The sequence below is a fragment of the Notolepis coatsorum genome (assembly GCF_963971535.1).
Source record: "Notolepis coatsorum genome assembly, chromosome: 1".
Lineage (NCBI taxonomy): Eukaryota > Metazoa > Chordata > Actinopteri > Aulopiformes > Paralepididae > Notolepis > Notolepis coatsorum.
In genome coordinates this window covers 8,824,164-8,846,257 of record NC_140165.1, presented here as the reverse complement: position 1 = coordinate 8,846,257, position 22,094 = coordinate 8,824,164, and the positions used below count along the sequence as shown (strand labels likewise).

The 22,094-nt window shown below is 43.0% G+C and overlaps 1 protein-coding gene across 1 annotated transcript in view; it reads right to left on the bottom strand.

Annotated features, from left to right (window-relative positions):
- Nucleotides 1–13,657: 13,657 nt before the first annotated feature.
- Nucleotides 13,658–22,094, bottom strand: part of abcb11b (ATP-binding cassette, sub-family B (MDR/TAP), member 11b) — a gene marked incomplete at both ends in the record, with an annotated part of 87,732 nt that continues 79,295 nt past the window's right edge. The window contains 4 exons of the mRNA XM_084333839.1: nt 13,658–13,858; nt 16,019–16,165; nt 18,708–18,914; nt 20,413–20,610. Coding sequence (XP_084189965.1) covers nt 13,658–13,858; nt 16,019–16,165; nt 18,708–18,914; nt 20,413–20,610 — 753 coding nt within the window. The remainder of the gene's footprint in view (nt 13,859–16,018; nt 16,166–18,707; nt 18,915–20,412; nt 20,611–22,094) is intronic.

Sequence of the window (22,094 nt, the reverse complement as noted above, 5' to 3'; positions counted from 1 at the left end):
GAAGACGCTACTTTCTGATACCAGCTCCCAGAGTGAGCAATTCTGAAGATGCCCCCAATTGCGTCACCATCTTTACAAGCAAAACGCGTCTTCTCCTGAACCGATGACGCGATAGCCCACCTCTCCCTTACCCCGCGTGATGAAAACATCACAACAACAAGGGCATCAGAGTATTTGTGTTCGTGTTACAGAAGCTATTGAGCTTGATCTGGCTTTTACAGCAAAATGTACTGCGCCTGTACTACAATCATCGACAACAGATTGACATCGCCCTTAATCCGCATGCAAACCCAGACAAAAAAAGAAACATGATACATATATGTCTTATAAATGATGTCCAGATATGTCCTGGCTAGAAGTGTTTATTAAAAAACCTCCATAATTTAGTAAATAAAGCTGTAGCCAGCCAGCTAGCATTGATGCTATTCAAAATGCTATCCACATTAGCTAAATAGCTAACCAACTAGATACAATAGACAGTGGTATCCTGAGGTAACGTTAAATACAGACAACGTTTGCTAGTCGAAAGGACTGGACACACACACGGACAAGTTAAACATCAATCAATTAATTTATTACAACACAGGTAGTTTGAGCTGCCTCCGACCGCACCACGGGGCTATTATATTAAATACGGCTTTGAGCTCTCTCTCTCTCCTGCCGATTAAAATCCACAGCTCTTCCTCCTCCTCATCACCGGCTGCCTGTGAAGCTGCACTCGTGCCGCTGTGTGTCTCTCCTATCCGTTGAAAACTAGTGTCGGCTCAAAAGCACAGAACCGGACACACAAGTTATCGAAAACAACGATCGACAACACTTCCGGCCAGTTTTCTAAATAAAAGAGCGACGTCTAAAATAGGAAAGACATTTATTTTGTAAATTTGTGGCACGCACTTATTATCTTGAGACGTTTTCGTTTTTACGGAAAACTTTTTTTAAATGAAAACGAAACGAAAACGAAAAAGATCTAAATCATTTTAGTCTGGACAAGGCCTTATACACATCTGTAAATTGGCCATTATTAAACTCTTAATTGACTTACACTCATTTACAAAACTCTGGAGAAGACGGTAAGCTAATTTCCCAAAATGTTGGCGTGTTCCTTTAAATAAAATAAAATAAAATAAATAAAACAGTCCCAGCCAGGTCTGGCCAGGTTCTAAAGACAAACGGAGACTCTTACTGTGTACCAGACGGGCCACAGCGCCGCTAAACTCTGGCTAGTGGACACAAGGCATAAATGTCCCAGATCTAATGAGAGGATGTGATTCTTGTCATGGCCTGTCGTGTTACTGAAGCCATAAACCACAATACCTTCCAGAATGTGGAGGGAGATGATTTAAAGGCAATAAGACCCTTGTGACCACGTTTTCGAGTGAACGATTCGCTGCATTCTGTAAAATGTAACTCAGCAGTCATGAGTCGCATCTTGACTGTGACATTGTTCCAAAGAGCCCAAAGGGGACCATCTGTTAATATTAATGACACCCTCCAAGAATCCCACATTAGTCTGACACACACATAACCCATAACCCTCATAACCCAAGCGAGGCTACTTCAGGCCAATCCTATAAAACGCGAAAGTGTCCCCCTGCGACCTTAAACTGAAATTAAAAACATAGGCGTTCACTTCACTTCAAAGGGAACCTTTGACCGCCACCCCCCCCCCCCCCCCCCCCCCCCCCCCCTCGCCCCTCGCCACTCTCTGGGGTTTTACTGCAGATGATTGGACGTTCCCTTGCTAGTGTTTACTCAAGGTGAACAGGGCCACTTGGATGACCCAGGGCAATAACGGCAGGGGGAGATTTCCCCCCCCCCCCCCCCCCCCCTCTGCTTACCACTGTTCCAGCTGGTCCCGGTGAAACACACGCGTCCAACATCCTGGACACGTCACTCTCTCTGACCCCAAGGACATCCCGTACACCTCTACTCAACTGGGGGGGAGGGGGGGGGGGGGGGTTGCTAGTTGCTCATGTAGCCTACTGCTGACTATCTTCCAGCAAAATTGCAATTGCATATCGTAGATTATTGTTTTATTGTTTTTATTGTGGATCCCCATTAGTCTACGACACCAAGGTGTCCAAACATTTAGAATGCAAACACAAACCAATTTCAAATAAAAATATAAAACCACAAACGTTGAAGTACTCAAACAAACAAAGTGAATCAAAAGCTCACTCAATTAAGTCAAATATCACAATTCTCCAACCATAGAATACATATTCCATAATAAGCCCATGAGGACAAAACAGATAAAATCGTTTAATATGATTTTAACTCATAACTCAGCATAACTTGTCTCAAGTCACCGATCACCTTTATATTTCCATACTCATTTCCATAATAAGTCAATGACCAAAATGTATCTCGTTATTCCTGAGCGCAATTTGTAACTTTTTTTAAACATAAATTTGTTCCTTAGGACATACCTGACTCCTATAAGATTGAACAGAATGGGACTTAAACAAGATTCTCTATGTTCCTTATGTACAAATGGGGACGAGGGGACATTTATGCACATGTATTGGGATTGCCCACCGGTTAAGATATTCTGGGAAGAAGTGTCCCAGCAATTATCAGTATTCTTATTTCTGAACATACCTGTACATCCCTCTGTATTGCTGTTGAATGATGTTTCTCAGTTTGCAGCCCCTATACAGCTAAAGAGACTAGTTTTATCCGGTCTCACAGCTGCTAAAAAGATGATAGCATCACGATGGATTCAACCGGATAAAATGTGCCGGAAGGTATGGGTTCTTACCTATCTCGATGTGATTTATCTAGAAATATCTACAGCAAGAATTTTAGGTGTCAGTGAAACCAACATTGCAATCAAATCAAATCAAATCAAATTTATTTATAGGGCCCAACAACACACGTTAATGTCCCCATGGGCCGTACAGATCTTCTTTAAACAAGTCAAGAAGAAAACATAACAATAAGTCAAGAACAGAACAAGAACACCATAAGGTGCAAACATTTTTAGATGGATGCAAATAAATGAAAGAATGCAAGCACTCCCAGACATACCCCACGCGAAGGTAAGGAAAAACTCACTAAAACCTAACAATAGGGGGAAAAAGCTCCACAGGCAGTGTGGAGGAGAGAAACCTTAGAAGGGCCATTCAAGGGGGGATCTCCCTTTTTAGATGTTGGTGATAGTAGTGTTGCAGACGGACAGTTGGTAAGCATGCACTCATGTGTGTAGTGGAACACAGATGAGTGCATGCAATAGCAACTGTACATTTTGAAAAATTAAAGATAGAGCTAATAGCGATAGCAACTGAACATTTTGAAAGATTAAAGATAGAGCTGATAGCAATCTATTTGAGGCACAGGGGCGGCGCAAAGAGGGTCACGTCCTCCCCGTCTTAGTCAAGGGACATTTAACACTCCGGTCGTTGCTCAGGGACAGCCGGAGACAGGGAGATAGGGGCGGCGCAGAGAGGGTCACGAACTCCCCGACATCATCGCGGGACATCCGGCACTCCGGTCACCACTACGAGACCTCCGGAGACAGGGGGGCACGCAGAGGGGGTCGCAACCTCCCGGCCTTCGTCACGGGACGTCCAACACTCCGGTCAACACTCCAGGACAGCAAGTCATAGGGAGACAGGGAGACGGGACAGGCGTTAGACGGCTCATGAGATTGTAGTAGGCGGACATAGCAATAGATACAAGTGGTAGGCATATATGTGAAAGGAGTAGATATATGAAGTAGGCGTATTATGTGAATAGAAATGGAAGTACTTAACCCAGCAATGAAACCGCATTGACTGTTAATCTGTTAACAGTCTGTTAATACTGTTAATCAGTTGACAGGACCACGGACAGACGGCGGTGAATAACTGATCCAAGGCCTCGGAGGTGCATGTAGAGCAGTGTTAGAAGTGGTGGAGAGAATAAAAGCTAGCATATGAATTGTAGTGCCTGGTTAGAAACGAATGAAAATGGATGGATTATCCAAGTGGGGGTGCGGGGGGGGAGAGCGAGCGAGAGCATAATTATGTATTGTATTAGAAAGCAAGTATTAGGTATATATCTCGTAAACTACATTTATATTGATTCAAATTGTGATTTACATTGGATGTTTACTGTTCATGCTTGTGTGTCTAATTTTATGTTAAGTTTAAAAAAATTATAAAAAAATAAAATACAAAAAAAAATGTGTTCCTTACCATAGTTATATTTCGTGGATTAGAAATTAGATTAGATTAGATTAAAATGTATCGTCATCATACAGCACAGGTACAGTACAACGAAGAGAAGTTTGGCAAATGTAGCAGTAAAGTGCAATAGTAATACACAATGTACAGGTCGTTAAACTGGGTATAAAATATACAAATTAGTACTACTGAGTGTAGTGCTAATCAGGTGTATGCAGTCATTGTACGTCCTATAGCTTTGTTCTGTATTGACATCTGCACAAATCCTAATCTTCCGCGATCTGTATCCGACTATCCGTATGTCCAGACCGCTCTTTATTGTTGCGATTGGTTTAGATAACCTATAATTAGCCACACGTATGGTGTGTAGATAATCACATGTTCTATTCTAATGTCTGTTCCGCCCCGCGCTTGGCTCTTATCCTCCGACTTACACATTCATTGTGATTCATTCAGCAGCCAAGCCACACAACCCTCCAGGCCGCCCCCAATAGACACGTTGAAATACAGGGGGCTCTCCGTCTTGTTTACGGTGCCTTGTGCAAACCCATTTTATCATCCGCTCCCCGCAGTAGGCCCTAATGGTATTCTGAGTGTCGAAGAGCTCTAAATCCCTTAAAGGTCCATTTTCCCAGAGTAAAGCCAGAGACACTGTGGGGAGAAAGAAAATAGACAAAGGCTGAAGGTACAGAGAGCTCGCCCCAACTCAGATGAAGTGTGAACGAGGTGTTTCTAACCCTTTCGGGGGGTGACAGTGGCTCAGGAACAGTGATGCCGGTAACTAAAGTAACTAGTTACTCTAATCTGATTACTTTTTTCAGTAAATAGTCATCTAACTTGTTACTTTTTACAAGCCAGTAATCGGATTACAGTTACTTTTCCAAGTGGCTGTGCGTTACTATTTAGTTACTATCTCATAATGCTGATGATAAGAGAGCCAGGGGTACGGTCAGCTAGACCGGAGATGGGACGTGCGCTCGCGCACGCACTCACACAGCCACACACACCGGAGAATAACAACCTATAATACCATGCATGTTTTATATTACACAACGGTTTTACACATGTATTTTTCATTAAAATTATATTATATACATTTTCTATTTTATTCAGTTTGGGAACCACTGTCCTAGAGTGCCTGAGCAGTGGACAGCTGTGACCTTATATGGCCTGATGGCTGATGACGTCTCATGATGACCTGTCTGAGCGGCCGATCATGATTTATGACATTATGCCCTTTCAATAAAGCATTATTTAATCATTTAGTCATTCTTATGTTGTGGCAGCAGCAGGGGGGACGACGACGACTTCGTAAACCTAGTTACTTTCAAAGAAACGAAGTTACTTTGATAATCAAGTAATCAGTAAAGTAACTAGATTACTTTTTAAAGGAGTAATCAGTAATCAGTAATCAGATTATTTTTTACAAGTAATCTGTGGCATCACTGCTCAGGACGTCTGGTAAAACGGAAGGTTCACGGTTTGATTCCGGCTCCTCCCCGGCAGCGCGACGAAGTGTCCTTGAGCAAAGACACTTAACCCTCGAACTGCTCCTAGTGAGCAGGTTGGCACATTGCGTGGCCGCCTCCACCGTCTGTGTGTGAGTGGGTGAGAATGGGGGTGTAACGATGCGACCTCACAACGATTCAATGCATCGTGAAATCCCTTCATTTGACCACGATTCGATACATGTTCGATACATTTTCGATCAGTCAATTCCCCAAAAAAATTTGAATACACAAATGTGGCTGGGGGAACTGATTCACTCAGCATGAATGGACTATAGGTCAATAAAAACAATACACACACATTTTTTAATTTTTTTTTTATACATTTAGATTATAATTAGGGATGCTCGATATTGGCTTTTTTACCGATACCGATATACCGATATTGTCCAACTCTTAATTTCCGATACCGATATCAACCGATACCGATATATGCAGGTTTCCCCCCCCGCCAAAAAACTGAATCATTTCAGGTAATTAACATTACATATCTCTTGTCGTGGAATTAACACAACATTATGCATACTTTTGACAATAAATAAAATCAGAATTTGTTCTTACTTGCTTGCCTATGTAAATAAAGGTGTAATAAATGTAAAAAAAAAATAAATAATAATAATTTGAAAACCGATACCGATCATTTCCGATATCACACTTTAATGCCAATATCGGCCGATAATATCGGACATCCCTAATTATAATCGATTCTAACATATTCAAATCGATGCATTTCGATTCATCGATGCATCGTTACACCCCTATAGGTGAGAATGTGAGGCACAAGTTGCAAAGCGCTTTGGATAAAAAGCTGCTACAGTATGTAAAGGCAGTCCCTTTACCCTTTACCATGTTCTCTTGTAAAGGTGAAGCTCCGTGGTCGACATCCTCATTGGAATGTTCAGGTCTCCCAATCCTAATCTCACAGCGTGACATTGTGTCCGCCGATGCGGTTAAATGTTTTCTTCACTCTGTAAACGGAAAGAAAACTGTTCATAGCCGCACCGTGTTGACAGAGTTTCCTCTGAGTGAACTCAATTATTTCCGGACAAATATGTACCTGGGGGCAGTGGTGTGGCAGTTGAGGACAGAGCAATGGTGGTAGAAGTACACAGTTCCTTTACTGTAAAAGTAGAATTACCCTCCATAGCCTGCCCCCCCCCCCTACCTGACCGACCTCCTTCTCCCCTACCGCCCCACCCTGTTCCCTCCGGTCCTCTTCCACTCTTTCCCTCACTGTCCCGTCATCCAGACTTAAACTTTTTGGTGACGGGCTTTTTCACGAGCTGCACCCAGACTTTGTGGAACTCCCTCCCTCAGACCGTCCGAGACTCTCCCTCACTCTCCACCTTTAAATCCCGACTCAAGACCTACCTGTTCTCCCAAGCATACAACCTTCCCTGCCCATAACCACCCTCCTCCAACCTACCACCTCGCTTTCCCCTTCCCTACTTACCTCTCCCTCTCCTGCTGTTCCCCTACTGGACTCTGTATCTGTTACTTGTTACCCGTGGTTGTATGTCCTGCGTCTTCATACTGTCGCTTATTCCCTGTGGTTCTTTGTTTCTTTGTTCATTTGTTTTTGCTCATTGTGAGCGTCAGCTTTGGGTTCCTGAAAAGCGCTTTATAAATAAAATGTATTATTATTATTATTATTATTATTATTATTATTATTATTATTATTATTATTATTATTATTATTATTATTATTATTATTATTATTATTATTATTATTATTATTATTATTATTAATTATTATTATTATTATTATTATTATTATTATTATTATTATTATTATTATTATTATTATTATTATTATTATTATTATTATTATTATTATTATTATTATTATTATTATTATTATTATTATTATTATTATTATTATTACTACCCAGGGAGCAGCGGAGTCCTCCGTTAAGATTTTACTTAAGTAAAAGCAGAGAAGTATTTTCTATTGAATGTACTTAAGTATCTAAAGTAAAAGTATGCATTACGTTGGTGTATTCCAGTGCTTGGGAGCATTCAACCCTTGATCCATCGACCACTGAAAGTTATGTTAAAGTGGTATGTGGTCCAGTCCTGCTGCTCTGATTAAAGGTCATGTTAAAGTGGTATGTGGTCCAGTCCTGCTGCTCTGATTAAAGGTCATGTTAAAGTGGTATGTGGTCCAGTCCTGCTGCTCTGATTAAAGGTCATGTTAAAGTGGTATGTGGTCCAGTCCTGCTGCTCTGATTAAAGGTCATGTTAAAGTGGTATGTGGTCCAGTCCTGCTGCTCTGATTAAAGGTCATGTTAAAGTGGTATGTGGTCCAGTCCTGCTGCTCTGATTAAAGGTCATGTTAAAGTGGTATGTGGTCCAGTCCTGCTGCTCTGATTAAAGGTCATGTTAAAGTGGTATGTGGTCCAGTCCTGCTGCTCTGATTAAAGGTCATGTTAAAGTGGTATGTGGTCCAGCTATGCTGCTCCGATCACGTCCTCTTGAAGTTGACAGGTTTCAAACGGGAAAGTATATCATCTTCAAAGTAACTAGTAACTGACGGGTTCAGATAAATGTAGTGGAGTAAACAAAGAAATGTTACTATTATAGATACTATAACTGTTCGCTTTTATGGTAAACATGTTCTTAAACATTCAAACTGTGATAATATGAAAATAAACATTTGTTTTGTTTTTCCGCGATTTTCCAGCGGTCGGCTTGTGGTCGAAGGTCACATAGAGGTAGAACAGTCACTGCGATCTGTAATGACACACTAACACTTGAGTCATTGACTCAGAGAGACAGGGAGACAGGGGGAGTTCCATGTGTTTGCAGTGGGCAGACATACAGTAGGTGCAATAGATACATGTAATAACCCTCCATCAACTCCCTGAAGTACTCATATTCAAATATCTAAGCTTTCTCTCTCGTGGTTTTCAGATTCAGAGTTTTATTTGCCACATGGAAGTAGTAAATCATACAGTTCTCATACAAACACATACATCCAGTTATTTAATTCATGCCGTCAAAGTGACAGATGCGCCGCCGCATTGAAATGCATTCAGGATGGATGTGTGTCAGTTAGGATTTGAATCCATTAAGGCTGGCAGTGAGGAGCATCATGTACAGTACATAAAACAATATTCACTTAAAGGGACAGGCACATGAATGAGCCTCTCACAGAGAAAAACAGACACACACACACACACACATGCTAAATGGTAAATGGTAAATGGCTGCTTTTTTATATAGTGCTTTTATCCAAAGTGCTTTACAATTTGTTACTCACATTCTTACCCATTCACTCTCACATTCACACACCGATGGCGGAGGCAACCATGCAATTAGGGGTTAAGTGTCTTGCTCCAAATCCTGACGGAATTGTCTAGTTTAGCATATCGCTGCTGGCGGGACAAAACCTCCTAACTCCATATATTTTTTTTTATCAACTCAGTAGATCATCCTCCATGTGTGTGTGCTTTTACAAAGTCTACACAATGGGAAAGCATTAAACCAATCATCTGTCTAAACCTCGTAACTCTATTCGCCCTCAAATCTGTGTTCGTTTTTTTCATCTGCTGAAAAGTTGGGTTTTTGGAGTTATGAGGTTTTGTCCCGCCTGCAGCGATATTATCTCATATACATCCAAAAACAGTTTTTGCACACATTCATTTAGTTTGACAGTTATTGAGAGTAAATGAGTTTGTCACCAGTGATGTCACCGGGGACAGTGAATCCTTGAATCCTTGTGTTGTGTTACAACTGTATAAGACAATTACCTTGTCTTATACAGACCGCTGCCCTATCATAATTAATGGAACTGTGATTAACACAACACAAAGATTCAACGTTCTGGATGACATCACCGGTGGCCACATTCAAACTCACTTAGTCTCAATAACTGTCAAACTAAATGAATGCGTGTGAAACGGTTTAGCATTTATTTTGATGTGTGTGAGATTATCTTGCAAAATAAATCAGCATCGGTTTGGCGGAGTGCCCCTTTAAAGCGCCGGAGAATGAACAGAAGTGCATTTACAATAACAAATTTGAGCTGGCATCATGCACACACGTTTAATAGATGAAGAAAATAACCAATTAAGCCCAACGACCTTGGGGGAAAACGCATTTTTCAGGCATTTATTATGTGTCGAGATTTTTTTTTTCATTTTCGGGGCCCCTTTGGTAATTTAGTTTGACACCACTGTATAAATAACCCAGAATCCCCTGCTCCTGCGTCCATCACTCACTACCTGCACTGGCACGACATGGTGGCACAAAGTCAAACGGTGCCGAGTGACTTGGCAGCAGGAGCCGCCGCGCCCCGCTCCTGAGAGAGGGGATCTAATCTCCTCCCACGCGGTCAGCGGGAGATTAGATTCCCTCTCAGGAATGCTAATTCATCAAGGAGCCGGTGCGCCCGCCCGGGGTCCGTCCGGGACGTTGCTGCTTGTGATTAAAGACTCAATTTCCCAGAGGTCAGTGTGGTCTGGTCACATATATTACATACTAAAGAGATGGGAGTGTCTCCCTGACATCCGGACTCCGACGGGGGGTTCGGGTGGCCGTGAGCGCCCCGGGGCGCGTGACTAGATCGAACGCCGTTGTCGAGAAATCCTCTCGCTCACGCACTCAGTCAAGGACACTATAACAGAAGGAAGGGTCATCACGTCACAGTGTATAGCAGCGCGTGAACGCACATTGGTGCCTGCCAAGTGTGGACACTTTCAGTTCGCCCGACATTGAGTTTAATGGGATCAACCTTCTCCGTGTTTATGACCTTTAATTAAACAGGTTATTACCTTGGATATAGGAATCATCTGTAATTTGTGTTTGTAGGTGTATATTTCCTCAGATAGCTAGTATATTTAGAATTTTAATACAGGCTCCAATAGAACTGGCACCAATCAGAGCATATAGAACCCTGGTATCCTGACCCTTCCGTCTTTTTAGAGTTTTCTTGCACTCAGTCGGGAATTGTTGTGTGTTGTCGTTATTATTATCCTCTAAAACTGCTTATTCTTGGTTTTCGTTTATTCGCTGGGATAAATTGGAGGGAGAGGCCCACGGCATCTCTGGTGTAAAGCAGGAAACTGCTGACGTTGTTGTTGTTCACATAACAGGAAGTCTCATCACTTTACAGGTGTCCCCGCGGGGGAGGGGTGAGGGAGCGTCGACATGACAAGATACACTCCAGTTCACAATTCAGTTTATTAAAAGAATATCACAGTGTAATGTCAAGGTATATTATGTCACAGAACAAATATACAGTATACTGTACAATATATAGATATAAATCCCTCGTTTAAAAGGTATGGATCTATATTAGGTAGTTACTGATCAAACAACCGGGTGACGAAAAAAACGTAACGAGTTTGGATGGCACCGTGTGTTTGCGTTGAGTCAATCATTTTGAGTGTGAATGTAATACATAAGACAAAAACAACTCAATCTCTACTTTTTTTTAAAGCAACACGCCAATATTATGGGAAATGCACGTCTTCTCCAGAGACAGACAAGAAGATGGATACCAATGTCCTCTCTGTGCGTTCAGTAGAAAGCTATCCGGCTGTAAGCTATAGCCTAGCTTAGCACTAATCAATGGAAGTGGATATGGATCAGCTAGCCTAGCTTAGCACTAATGAATGGAAGTAGAGACGGACCAACTAGCCTATAGCTGTTGACCGAAAACACCTCTCTTTAAGCTAGGCTAGTGGTCCATAAGTGCATTTCTCATAATGTTGGCGTGCTCCTTCTACAAAACATTCCCCAATTACCATCTTTAGGTAATTATATTGTTCATCATCTGAAAGATGCCTTCACTTGACCTGTCTCAAACCTGTCATCCGCCATATACGCGTGATGATGTGATTACATTACATTAATTACAGGCTTTAATTACATTATATATGCAAGACTGTAGACAAGTATGGTCTAATTACAAGTACAATCGTTTTAAAATTACAACGTGAAACACCCGGCGCTTTTCCCAATGGCAATACCTTGTTTGTGAGTGAACGCTAAAAATACACTGATTTAGTCTCAAGACAATACTGTGGGTTGTAACCTTTCAGGTGGAGATTTATATATGAGTAGAATTTTGAGAACGTTCCTACTACCACGGTGTCACAATAGCTACTGGCCATTGAAAACTAGAGAGCTGTAGAATTCTAAAATTGAATTCTGAGACAACATAAAAAAATCTAAATAAAAAACACACACCCGAAAGGGTTAAATGGTATAGTCTAGGTTGGTTGTTCACTGACAATCAACCTAGATTATACCATTTAACACTTTTGGGTGTATTCCTAATGCTTTACTAATGAATTTGTACCAACCATTGAGATCTGGTCGCGTGCATTATTGATATTATCGGCTCCACCACACAACCAACACTAGTGTGTTAGCCATGATGCTTCTCATTTTCAAACACAACCCCTCCTGCGCAATAAATAATAAGGAACAGGTGTGACGAGCTATACTTCCTGCTTTTCAAGCAGTATTCAAAGCACTTTGCAAGTATTTCAAACAACCTGTAGTATGTCTGAAAACCCTCACAGTAGGCTATTTTCAGTATGGAGGTTCAGTATTCTTAAGTTGTCGATGGTTGAGTAGGCAGTTTAAGTTTACATAAGTACCTTTAAGTAATCTTAAAATCGCCGGATGTCTAACGTCCTCCAGGTGTTATTGAGTAAGCTTACTAGCGCATGGTTACTATACTTTCAGGAAGTGGATTCATACTTTACTCCCAAGCATGTCAATAAAAGGTTGTGACTTAACTGATGTACTCTACAAACAAAACAATCATGGAAGCGGCCAATTTAAACCCCTATGCTGACCATGCGCCTTTGAAGTGTAATTAACTGTTTACTTCTCTGTTCATCACACATCAACACCCAACCAGGTCCGATGCTGCATATTGCTACAGTTCTACACTATTAAAACAACATTTTAATGTAAGAGTCAAAACAAAAGCACAACTTCCCTACTACTGCACAGTAGGAGCAGATTTGTTACAAGTAGGTTTGTGGGTAGGTAGCTTCTGTCTCACTGTGTAGGTACTGAGGGATTTCAGACACAGCCCTGGTCATTCTTGCGCATACTAAAAAAAACATGTTTGCCCTCTATCGATTTCTTCAGCAATGTCAGACCCAGAATGTGGCTGTGTAGAATAATTTTTTCAAATACAAATGTACCATAGACTATAATATAATCAGGGGTGTAAAGTACTTGAGTAATTGTACTTTGTTACAATACTTAAGTACTGTTTTGGGGGATTTGTACTTTACTCAAGTATTATTAGGTTTGTATACTTGTACTTTTACTCAATTACATTTAAGAGAAAAAAAACATACTTTTTACTCCTTACATTTAAAATGCAGACCTACAAAGTACAAAGTACAAATCTCGCAGGTCCAACTATTTGAATTGGTATATTTGTTTCTCTGGCCAAACTAACGTTAACGTTATTAATCCTGCGGCCGCACTTTATTTAAAAACAGCCAATCAAATCCCCATCAATGGAAAATGAACCCGCCCATACCCATGCTGATTGGTCCTTGTGCAAGACTAGAAAGCGGAGATCTTTGATTAAACACCTGCTATCAGAAGAATAGACAGTCTTTTTAGTACGTACATTTAAAAGTAGAAACTTTTTGACTTTTTTACTCAAGTGTGTTTTTAGCCAGATACTCTGACTTTTACTTGAGTACGATTTTGAGACGGTACCCATACGTTCGCTTAAGTATAATTTCTGGGTACTTTTTACATACCCTGAATATTAACACCAAAAACAACTCTTGTATTTTATCTCCTTACCAAAATTGGCAGTGTGCATTGTTTTAAAACAACATGTTAGCTTAATAAAACCCTGTGTATGAGGCCGGCAGGTCAAGCGCGGGAAGAAAATTGGCCAGTGTCACTCTCTCCCACGATGTAACACGTGGCAACACTGTCCTTCCTCTTCTCCTTCTGGAAGATTCCCGATTGGCTACTGTTCCCCCCGAGCAGTTAGCTGATTGGTGCTCCCGTGGTAACCAGTTTGTAATAGGCACCCTTGAGGCCCATGAGGTGATCGTGCGCGCCTTGCTCCATCACGAAGCCTCTGGACATGACGGCGATGATGTCCGAGTTCTGGATGGTGGACAGGCGGTGGGCGATGACGATGCACGTCCGCCCCTCCCTGGCTTTGTCCAGTGCCTCCTGCACGGTCTGCACAATGCACACACGCACGCACGCACACACACACACACACACACACACACACACACACACACACACACACACACACACACACACACACACACACACACACACACACACACACACACACACACACACACACACACACACACACACACACACACACACACACACACACACACACACACACACACACACACACACACACAGACACGTTCAGAAATGCACATGGACACAAGCGCGAGAAGAACCAGGGGTGGGAATCGCCAGAGACCTCACAATACGATAGTATCGCGATACTAAATATATCGCGATATGCTGAGTATTGCGAAATTTTTATTTTTTTTGGATCACATTTAATTTATTACCTTTTTTCAAGTGCAAAGTAAAACTTTGTCAACATGTTTTATCTAATAAAATAAAGTTCAGTCTGTTCATCTCACTTCAATCATTTTTATTGCAGAACATGGTATTTTCTCAAGCAGACAGATGTAAACACTGTAATCTGTGTTGCATGTACCTGACAAACTGAACTGTTTGTATTACAGTCATATTCAACTTAACTGAATGCACATGTGTGTGTGTGTGTGTGTGTGTGTGTGTGTGTGTGTGTGTGTGTGTGTGGACTACTGTACTATTACAGGTATTGAAATGAACAATGCAACTTCCTTATACAATTTTTTTTTTATGAATAATTAAATATCAATACTTGCCGTCCCTGTATCGATACAGTATCACCACGCAAAGTATCGCGATACTACTACGTATCGTTTTTTTCCCCCACCCCTAGCAAGAACAGTGCAGATAAGTGCGTTATGCAGGAACTCACACACACCCACCAGCTTTCCAATTACAGTAATAATTTTTTTGTTGTTGATGTTTTTGGTATATTTTTATTGGTTTTTGCTACCGGGCAGTCCGGTAGAGAGAGAGAGAGAGGAAGAATGGGAGATAGACGGGGGAAGACATTCGCCAAAGGTCACCGGGTCCGGGAGTCGAACCCGGGATGGCCGCGTTGGTTGCACCGCAGCGCTGCACGTGGTGGTGCACCACCCTGGCGCCCCCAATTACAGTAATTTTTATCAGGCCTTGATTACAGGTATTACAATGTTGTACTAATGGCTCCACACACAGTGTACATTTTCTCCCGTGCTCACGACTCAGTGGCAATTTGGGATGGAGAGAGTGCCGTGCGTAGGGCCGGTCTATCAGCCTCTGCTGTGCCGCACGATACCTTTGAACTTAAAGTGGTGGTCGTGGTAATAATAGCGGTGATGTCTATGAGAGTGCGTAGGGCTATCAGCCGAAATAAATGGGAGAGAGTGCCCGTACCTCCTGCTGTTTCACTGGTTGACGTCAGGAGGGTGAAAAGCCCGGTGTATACATTTATTTTTATTTTTATTTTTTTACTTGAACTGAAAGGTTATGTGGTTCTCTAACATCTTGAGCGAGTCGAATGACTCCCCAAGGATCCATGAAACCCATTCAAAACTATAATACTTTCATTTATTAATTAACTTATTTTATATAATATATATAACTCTGTACATACATCTGATTAGCACTACACTCATTAGTGCTCATTTATATATTTTATACCCAGTCTAATTAAATATACTGTACATTGTATATTACTATTGCACTTTACTGTTACATTTGCACTCTTGGAAATAATTGGAAATAATCTAATTGCGATTTTTCGGACAGATATTGCGATTGCGATAAAATTTGCGATTATTATTAAAAAAAAAAATTAAGCAGCCCCACAGAGGTTTATTGTAAAATGCCGCTTGCATCTTGCCACCGCGGTGAGTCTGTTCGGGACACCGAGCCTGAAAATGTTTCTTTTTACCTGGGAATCGACACGAATCGACACCGGTACCCAACGGTACCTTTTTTTCTGTACTTTACTCTCCCTCTCTGAAGTCTAAACTTCACAACAACACAATCTAAAACCCCTTACCTCCTTCTCCCAAACTGATCCTACAACAATAACAACAACTTGCAAAGGAGATCTTGTATCTCATGGGACTTCCTGGTTAAATAAAAAAATATATAAAAAATGTAAAAAAAAAAATTTGTTTGCGTTTTGCTAATTGCATCATTTCAAATCGCGATTTCGATTTAAAATCGATTAATCGCTCAGCCCTAGTTTTGAGTGACGGTTACCTTCTCGCTCTCGGTGTCGAGGGCCGACGTGGCCTCGTCCAGCAGCAGGATCTTGGGGTCTCGTATGATCGCCCTGGCGATGGCAATCCGCTGCTTCTGGCCCCTGGACAGCTGGGAACCCTGAGAACCCACGTTGGTGTTGTATTTCTGAGGGCGACAAAAGAGCAGAAAACACTATAAGCATCGACAATAGATCTGTGGAAATACCGTGTGGTTACGATGCACTTTTCCAAGATGTACGTTAGCCTAGCTTAGCACAATGAATGGAAGCGGACAGTGCCGGTTAGCCTAGGCATTGTCCAACTAACACCTCTCCCAAATAGCTTTCTACTGAACGCACAGAGAGGAAACTGGTATCTATGTTCTAAAAGACGGTAAGCTAATTTCCCAAAACGTTGGCCTGTTCCTTTAAGCACGATTACTCATTAATTGTCCACTACTTTCCTGGTCGAATAAAGGGTGGGTAAACTGAGTTTGGAGTGCCCTGTATACAGCTTGGTATATCCTTTATTTAAATAAGAAACATGAAGAGACAGTTGTTATGCATCATGTTGTTGTACACATCCTGTCTGATAAACATGGCGTCTGCCGTTGCTCGTGTAGTCGACACAGAGCCGCACGACTTAAAAAGCCTGCTCGCTTTCGCCCTGCGATCGGTTACTCTGGTCTGTTTTAGAGGCGAGCCGTCAGTCTTCTTTAAACGAGCCTAACGTTGCTGCCACTGCCACCATTGCTTCGGAAATCTCCACCTGTTTTCTACCCAGAACACACCACTGCTACTTCAGCGGTGACTATTCTGCATAATTGCCACTTAGCGGAAAGAGTGATTGATTGGTTTTCTGCAACCTGGTTATACAGATGAATCAGAGCCTCTAGGTGGCGGTATACACGTGAGGACGGTCGATCTCCATCTGTCGGGCCACGCGCGCAACGGTGCGTTTCAAAAGAGCTCACTCTAGCAGGGAAATGGCTGATTTAAGCAGCCACACCTGCCCTGGGTCAAGCTAATCAGACCTGGGATCAGCCACACCTGCCCTGGGTCAAGCTAATTAGTCCTGGGAGCAGGGGTGACTGCGCACCTGTTGTTTATTAAGATTATTGATGGTGAAATCAGTCAGCCCCACACGCACGCACGCACACGCACACGCACACGCACACACACACACACACACACACACACACACACACACACACACACACACACACACACACACACACTAGGAGGACAGCCTTTGTTATGACACCATGCGACATCTGCTCTGGCTTGTAACATCTTGCCACTCTTCAATAAACCGTTTACTGGCCATGTCCCTCTGTCAGAGGGCCCTTTAAAATTATACCAATTAGATTATACTGAAAATAGTCACTCATCTCACCAGACAGGCGCTAAGTGGCAACCTGGTACTTCCTCGACCTGTAAAGGTTGTTTAAAATCCCCAAAATGTAGAGCCATATTCAACTGGAGCAGGCTATACCGGTATACACAAGGCTAGTAAAGAATACATATAGTTTTAAAAAGATAGTGAAAAGTGAACTGATGTAAATGAGACTGATGTGGTAAAGATGTGATTGACTATTTTATGTTTTTTTATTTAATTTAATTTGATTGTATATATATCTTTTATCAATTTCAGTTACCCTTTCAGATATGAGTTTTTGGGGAATGTGTTCAATCATTTATTAAGAATACATGTTTTATTACTTTCAGTTCTCTCTTTTCTTTTCTTCTTATTTTAATTGTATTACTAATTACATTCTGTATTTGTATTCTGTAATAATATTGTCTTGCGAGGACCCCAGGAAGGCTAGCGGTCATTAACCCCTTAAGCCCGATGGGGCCAAAATTAATATCATGTCATAAATAGATCAATACAGTCCGTATTAATTAATGTTGCGTTTTTTTCCCTCCAAATGTAGCCAAGAGTAAAGACCCCTAACCCTATCAAAACAGCAGCCAAAGTGTATATTTTCAGCACTTGTTTACCAATGAATTTAAGTGTTATTAGCTAAATATGAGTTTAGAAATATCTCAGTGCATCCCGGCGGAAATCAGAAGAATTAGACGCGAGGAAATAACGCGTCAGGAAACCAGCAACAACTAGGTTGACAGCAAATGGGGATCCGAATAAAACACAACACAAACTTTTTATAGAAAAGCCACTCAGGTACCCCACACTATATCTCACAAATAACAAGGTGGACAGGCTGAGTTTAGGGTGGATTTACCCTCTTATCTCTGGTTCAGTCAGCCACACAGTGGGTCTAGACTCTAGAGGACATTGGGTCTCATTCTCCAACGGACTTAAGACAAAAAATTTGCTCTTAGGGCCATTTAAGACATCTTAGATTTTGGGATTCCCCAACCGTGCCTAAGCTTGGATTTTATTTATTTTATTTATTTTTCCCGACATCAAATGCGTACATTTTTTTTCCTACAAATATTGTCATATTTATTTCAATTATGATTAGTTAATTCCAAGGAGGCCTGTAGAGTTGACATGAAGGAATCACTATGATTCCTCCCGAATAAAGCCGAATCCAAGTTTAGGGAAGGTTGGGGAATCCCAAAATCTAAGATGTCTTAAATGGCCCTAAGAGCAATTTTTTTGTCTTTAAAGTCCGTTGGAGAATGAGACCCAGTGTGTCTAACGGACACCCGAGCTCATCGGAAAACACCCCGGGCGGTTACCTCAGGAAGCGACATCACAAAGTCGTGGAGCTGAGCCTTCCTGGAGGCGGAGATGACGTCGTTCATGGTGATCTCCCGCGAGTTGTCTCCGTACTTGATGTTCTCCCCGATGCTGCAGTCGAACAGGATGGGCTCCTGGGACACAACGCCGATCTTGGAGCGCAGGAAGGCCACGTTGACGCTGGTCGACTCGCGGCCGTCGATCAGCTGCCACAAACACAGAGAGAGTCGCTTTTACCTTTTAGCTAAATGCAAGCGTGTCGGTATCATCAAGAAATAGCTCCATTTTCTTTTCACTAATGTTTAAAGGAGGCGTGCGGGTAGCGCAGCGGACTAAGCGTCTGTCTACCACCGCCGAGACACTGGTATCGAATCCGGCTGTCAGCGGTGCCTCCGGCTTGGGCCGGCCGTCATACTGACACAATTGGCAGAGTCAGCAGGAGGGAAGCCGGTGGGGTGGTAATCTGGTCGTTGTAAACAGCGACTCCTACAGGTCGGTCAGGGCGGCTGCACAGCGAGGGAGGGGAAATGGTGAAGGCAGCATGACCTCCCACGCGTTACACCTCACCAATGAGAGTCCGCGCTGGCAGGTGAAAAGAGGCTGCTGGCTGTCTCCTATGTCTCGGAGGAAGCATGTGATAGACTTCAGGGCTCCCTAGACCGACCAGTGGGGGGCACATGCGCGCAACGGCCAGGAAGGGGAGGGGGGGGAATTGGCATAACGACTAAATTGGGATGGGAGGAAAATACAGAAAAATAGGAGGAGAAAAAGTGGATACAAAAATTAAAAAAAGTCACTAGCCACTCAGCATCTTCACCAGCCAAATCTCAATGAATGGAAGCGGACTTGGCACGGTTAGCCTATAGGCATTGTCCAACTAACACCTCTCCCGAAGGCTAACCGGCCATGTCCGCTTCCATTCATTGTGCTAAGCTAGGCTAACGTGCAGCCAGATAGCTTTCTACTGAACGCACAGAGAGGAAACTGGTATCTATCTTCTCGTCTCTCTCTCTGGAGAAGACGGTAAGCGAATTTCCCAAAATGTTGGCGTGTTCCTTTAAAACCGAGCCTGCAACAGCCTCCCGTCCGGGGCTCAGAGGGTTAACAGTTATATTATATGGTGCCATATGTTCTCTCTTGCATTAGCTCCATATGGTACACAGTGGGAAGGTCAGTGATACTGATTTTCTAGTATCACCTTCCGAAGATAAAACGCAGACAATGTGTGGTACCAAACCATTTCCAGCTCCATTAGGTCTGCCGGCTTCTTGGCAGTGAGAACTGTCTGGCTCGCTGACAAAACACTAAACACGGTCTGATGAAACCTCAAACTTTTTCATTCTCTCTTTTTTTTTTTTTTTTTTTTTACCCATCCCAGGAGTAGCATTATGTTACATACTGTAATAACTAACATCACACACAAAAAAACTCTTTCTGTACTCGGAAGCAGCCACAACGTATACTTCTGTATTCACCGGATATATAACCGATCATGTACGGCGAATGTGTCTCAGAGAAAACGTCGATAACACAGGACCTAAGATTCTGGGTGAGGGTAGATTGAAATCATTGTCTGTACTACATTATGTACACACATGGATCATTTTGGACACACACATGCGCACGCGCACACACACACACACACACACACACACACACACACACACACTAATACAACAGCGGCCCTCGGCTCCTCATCCTCACCACTCTGCCGTGGTCCGGGTCGTAGAACCTCTCCAGGAGCTGGACGCTGGTGCTCTTGCCACAACCGCTGCTGCCCACGAAGGCCAGCGTCTGGCCGGGCTTCACCGACACGTGGAGCCCGTTCAGCACCTGGATGTCGGGCCGCGCGGGGTACGTGAACTTACAGTCGAGGAACTCCACGTCGCCCCTGAAGTCAGCCTGGGGCGAGAGGGAAGAGGGAGAGAGACGGACGGGGGGGGGGGCGAGAGGGAAGAGAGAGAGACGGGGGGGGGGGTGAGAGGGAAGAGAGAGAGAGACGGGGGGGGGGTGCAGGGTGCAGGGGGTGAGAGGGAAGAGAGAGAGACGGGGGGGGGCGGGGGGGGGCAGGGGGTGAGAGGGAAGAGAGAGAGAGGCGGGGGCGGGGCAGGGGGTCAGAAGATGAGAGGATGAAAAGAAGGTCAACGGATGAGGCTTGACTCTGGGTAATAGGGCGCCATCTACTGTTTGTGCGATGTACAGTATAGTAAAGGGTCAAGTACAGTTGGTCAAACTGCATTGAGGTGTAAATCTGATCATTGATATTATTGATCACAATGAATTTGTGTGTCTGTATTTTCTTGTCTTATTCATTTATAATCATAACTTTGTTTTAAATAGATTGCATCACTACTTGTCACCAGTACAAAATCAGTGGTGTATCTAGGGTGTACTTTTAGACAACACACTCTCAGGGGCAAGCAAGTATAAAAAGGTAATAGTCAAAGTTAATCACAGAATTACATTTCTTGCAAGAAATTCAAAATACCTGGACAGGAAAGCTTTAGAGCACTCACAGGGGCGTTAATTCAGTCCCACTTCGACTATGCTCGGTTGTCCTGGTATGACAGTGTCCCCAGCAACATACAATTAGACGTCAAACTGCCCAGAACAAGCTAGTTATAGGATAGTCCTGCAGCTATGGGCGGCTACGTGGCGTAGTGGGCAAGGCGCTCGCCACGAATGCGGAGACGCTGGGCTCGCCTGTTCGAGCCCAGCGCTCCACATTGCTTTCAGTTTAGCTGGTCGTTCATACTAATACACATTGGCCGTATTAGGGGGTGGGAAACTGATGGGTGGGGATCAGGCGTTGTGGACAGCGACTCCTACAGGTCGGTTGGTGCGCCTGCGCAGTAGAATCAGGAAGTGTCGGGGGCAGCGTGAGCCTCCCACGCGTTACTCCTGGCCACTGAGAGATCGAGCTGCGCAGGTGAAAAGATGCGACTGCTGTTACCTCGAGTACCGGAGGGGACTTGTGCTATGTATGACTTAGTCCACATTGCAGCCGGCTTGTGGGAGGCAAGAAACAGCGTTCGTGACAGGGGAGGGTTGAATTGGACGATACGAAATTGGGATGGGAGAAAAATATAGAAAAATGGGAGAAAAAGTGGATAAAAAAAAGGATAGTCCTGCAGCTCCCCATTCGTACACATTTAGACCAGCCCCACTTCAACAGCCTATAGGGTGGCTCAAAGTTGACAAAAGAGTCTCAATGCTGAAATGATGCCTAGTTTATATAGGATTTATAAAGGGGAGGTGCTAAGTTACCTGTACAATTACTTTCAATATGTTAAATATAATCATAGTCCCTTTCAGATTCAAACTTATTTCGTACGGCGAGCAGACCTTCCTTTACTCAGCTGCAGTAGTGTGGAACAGCCTGCCCA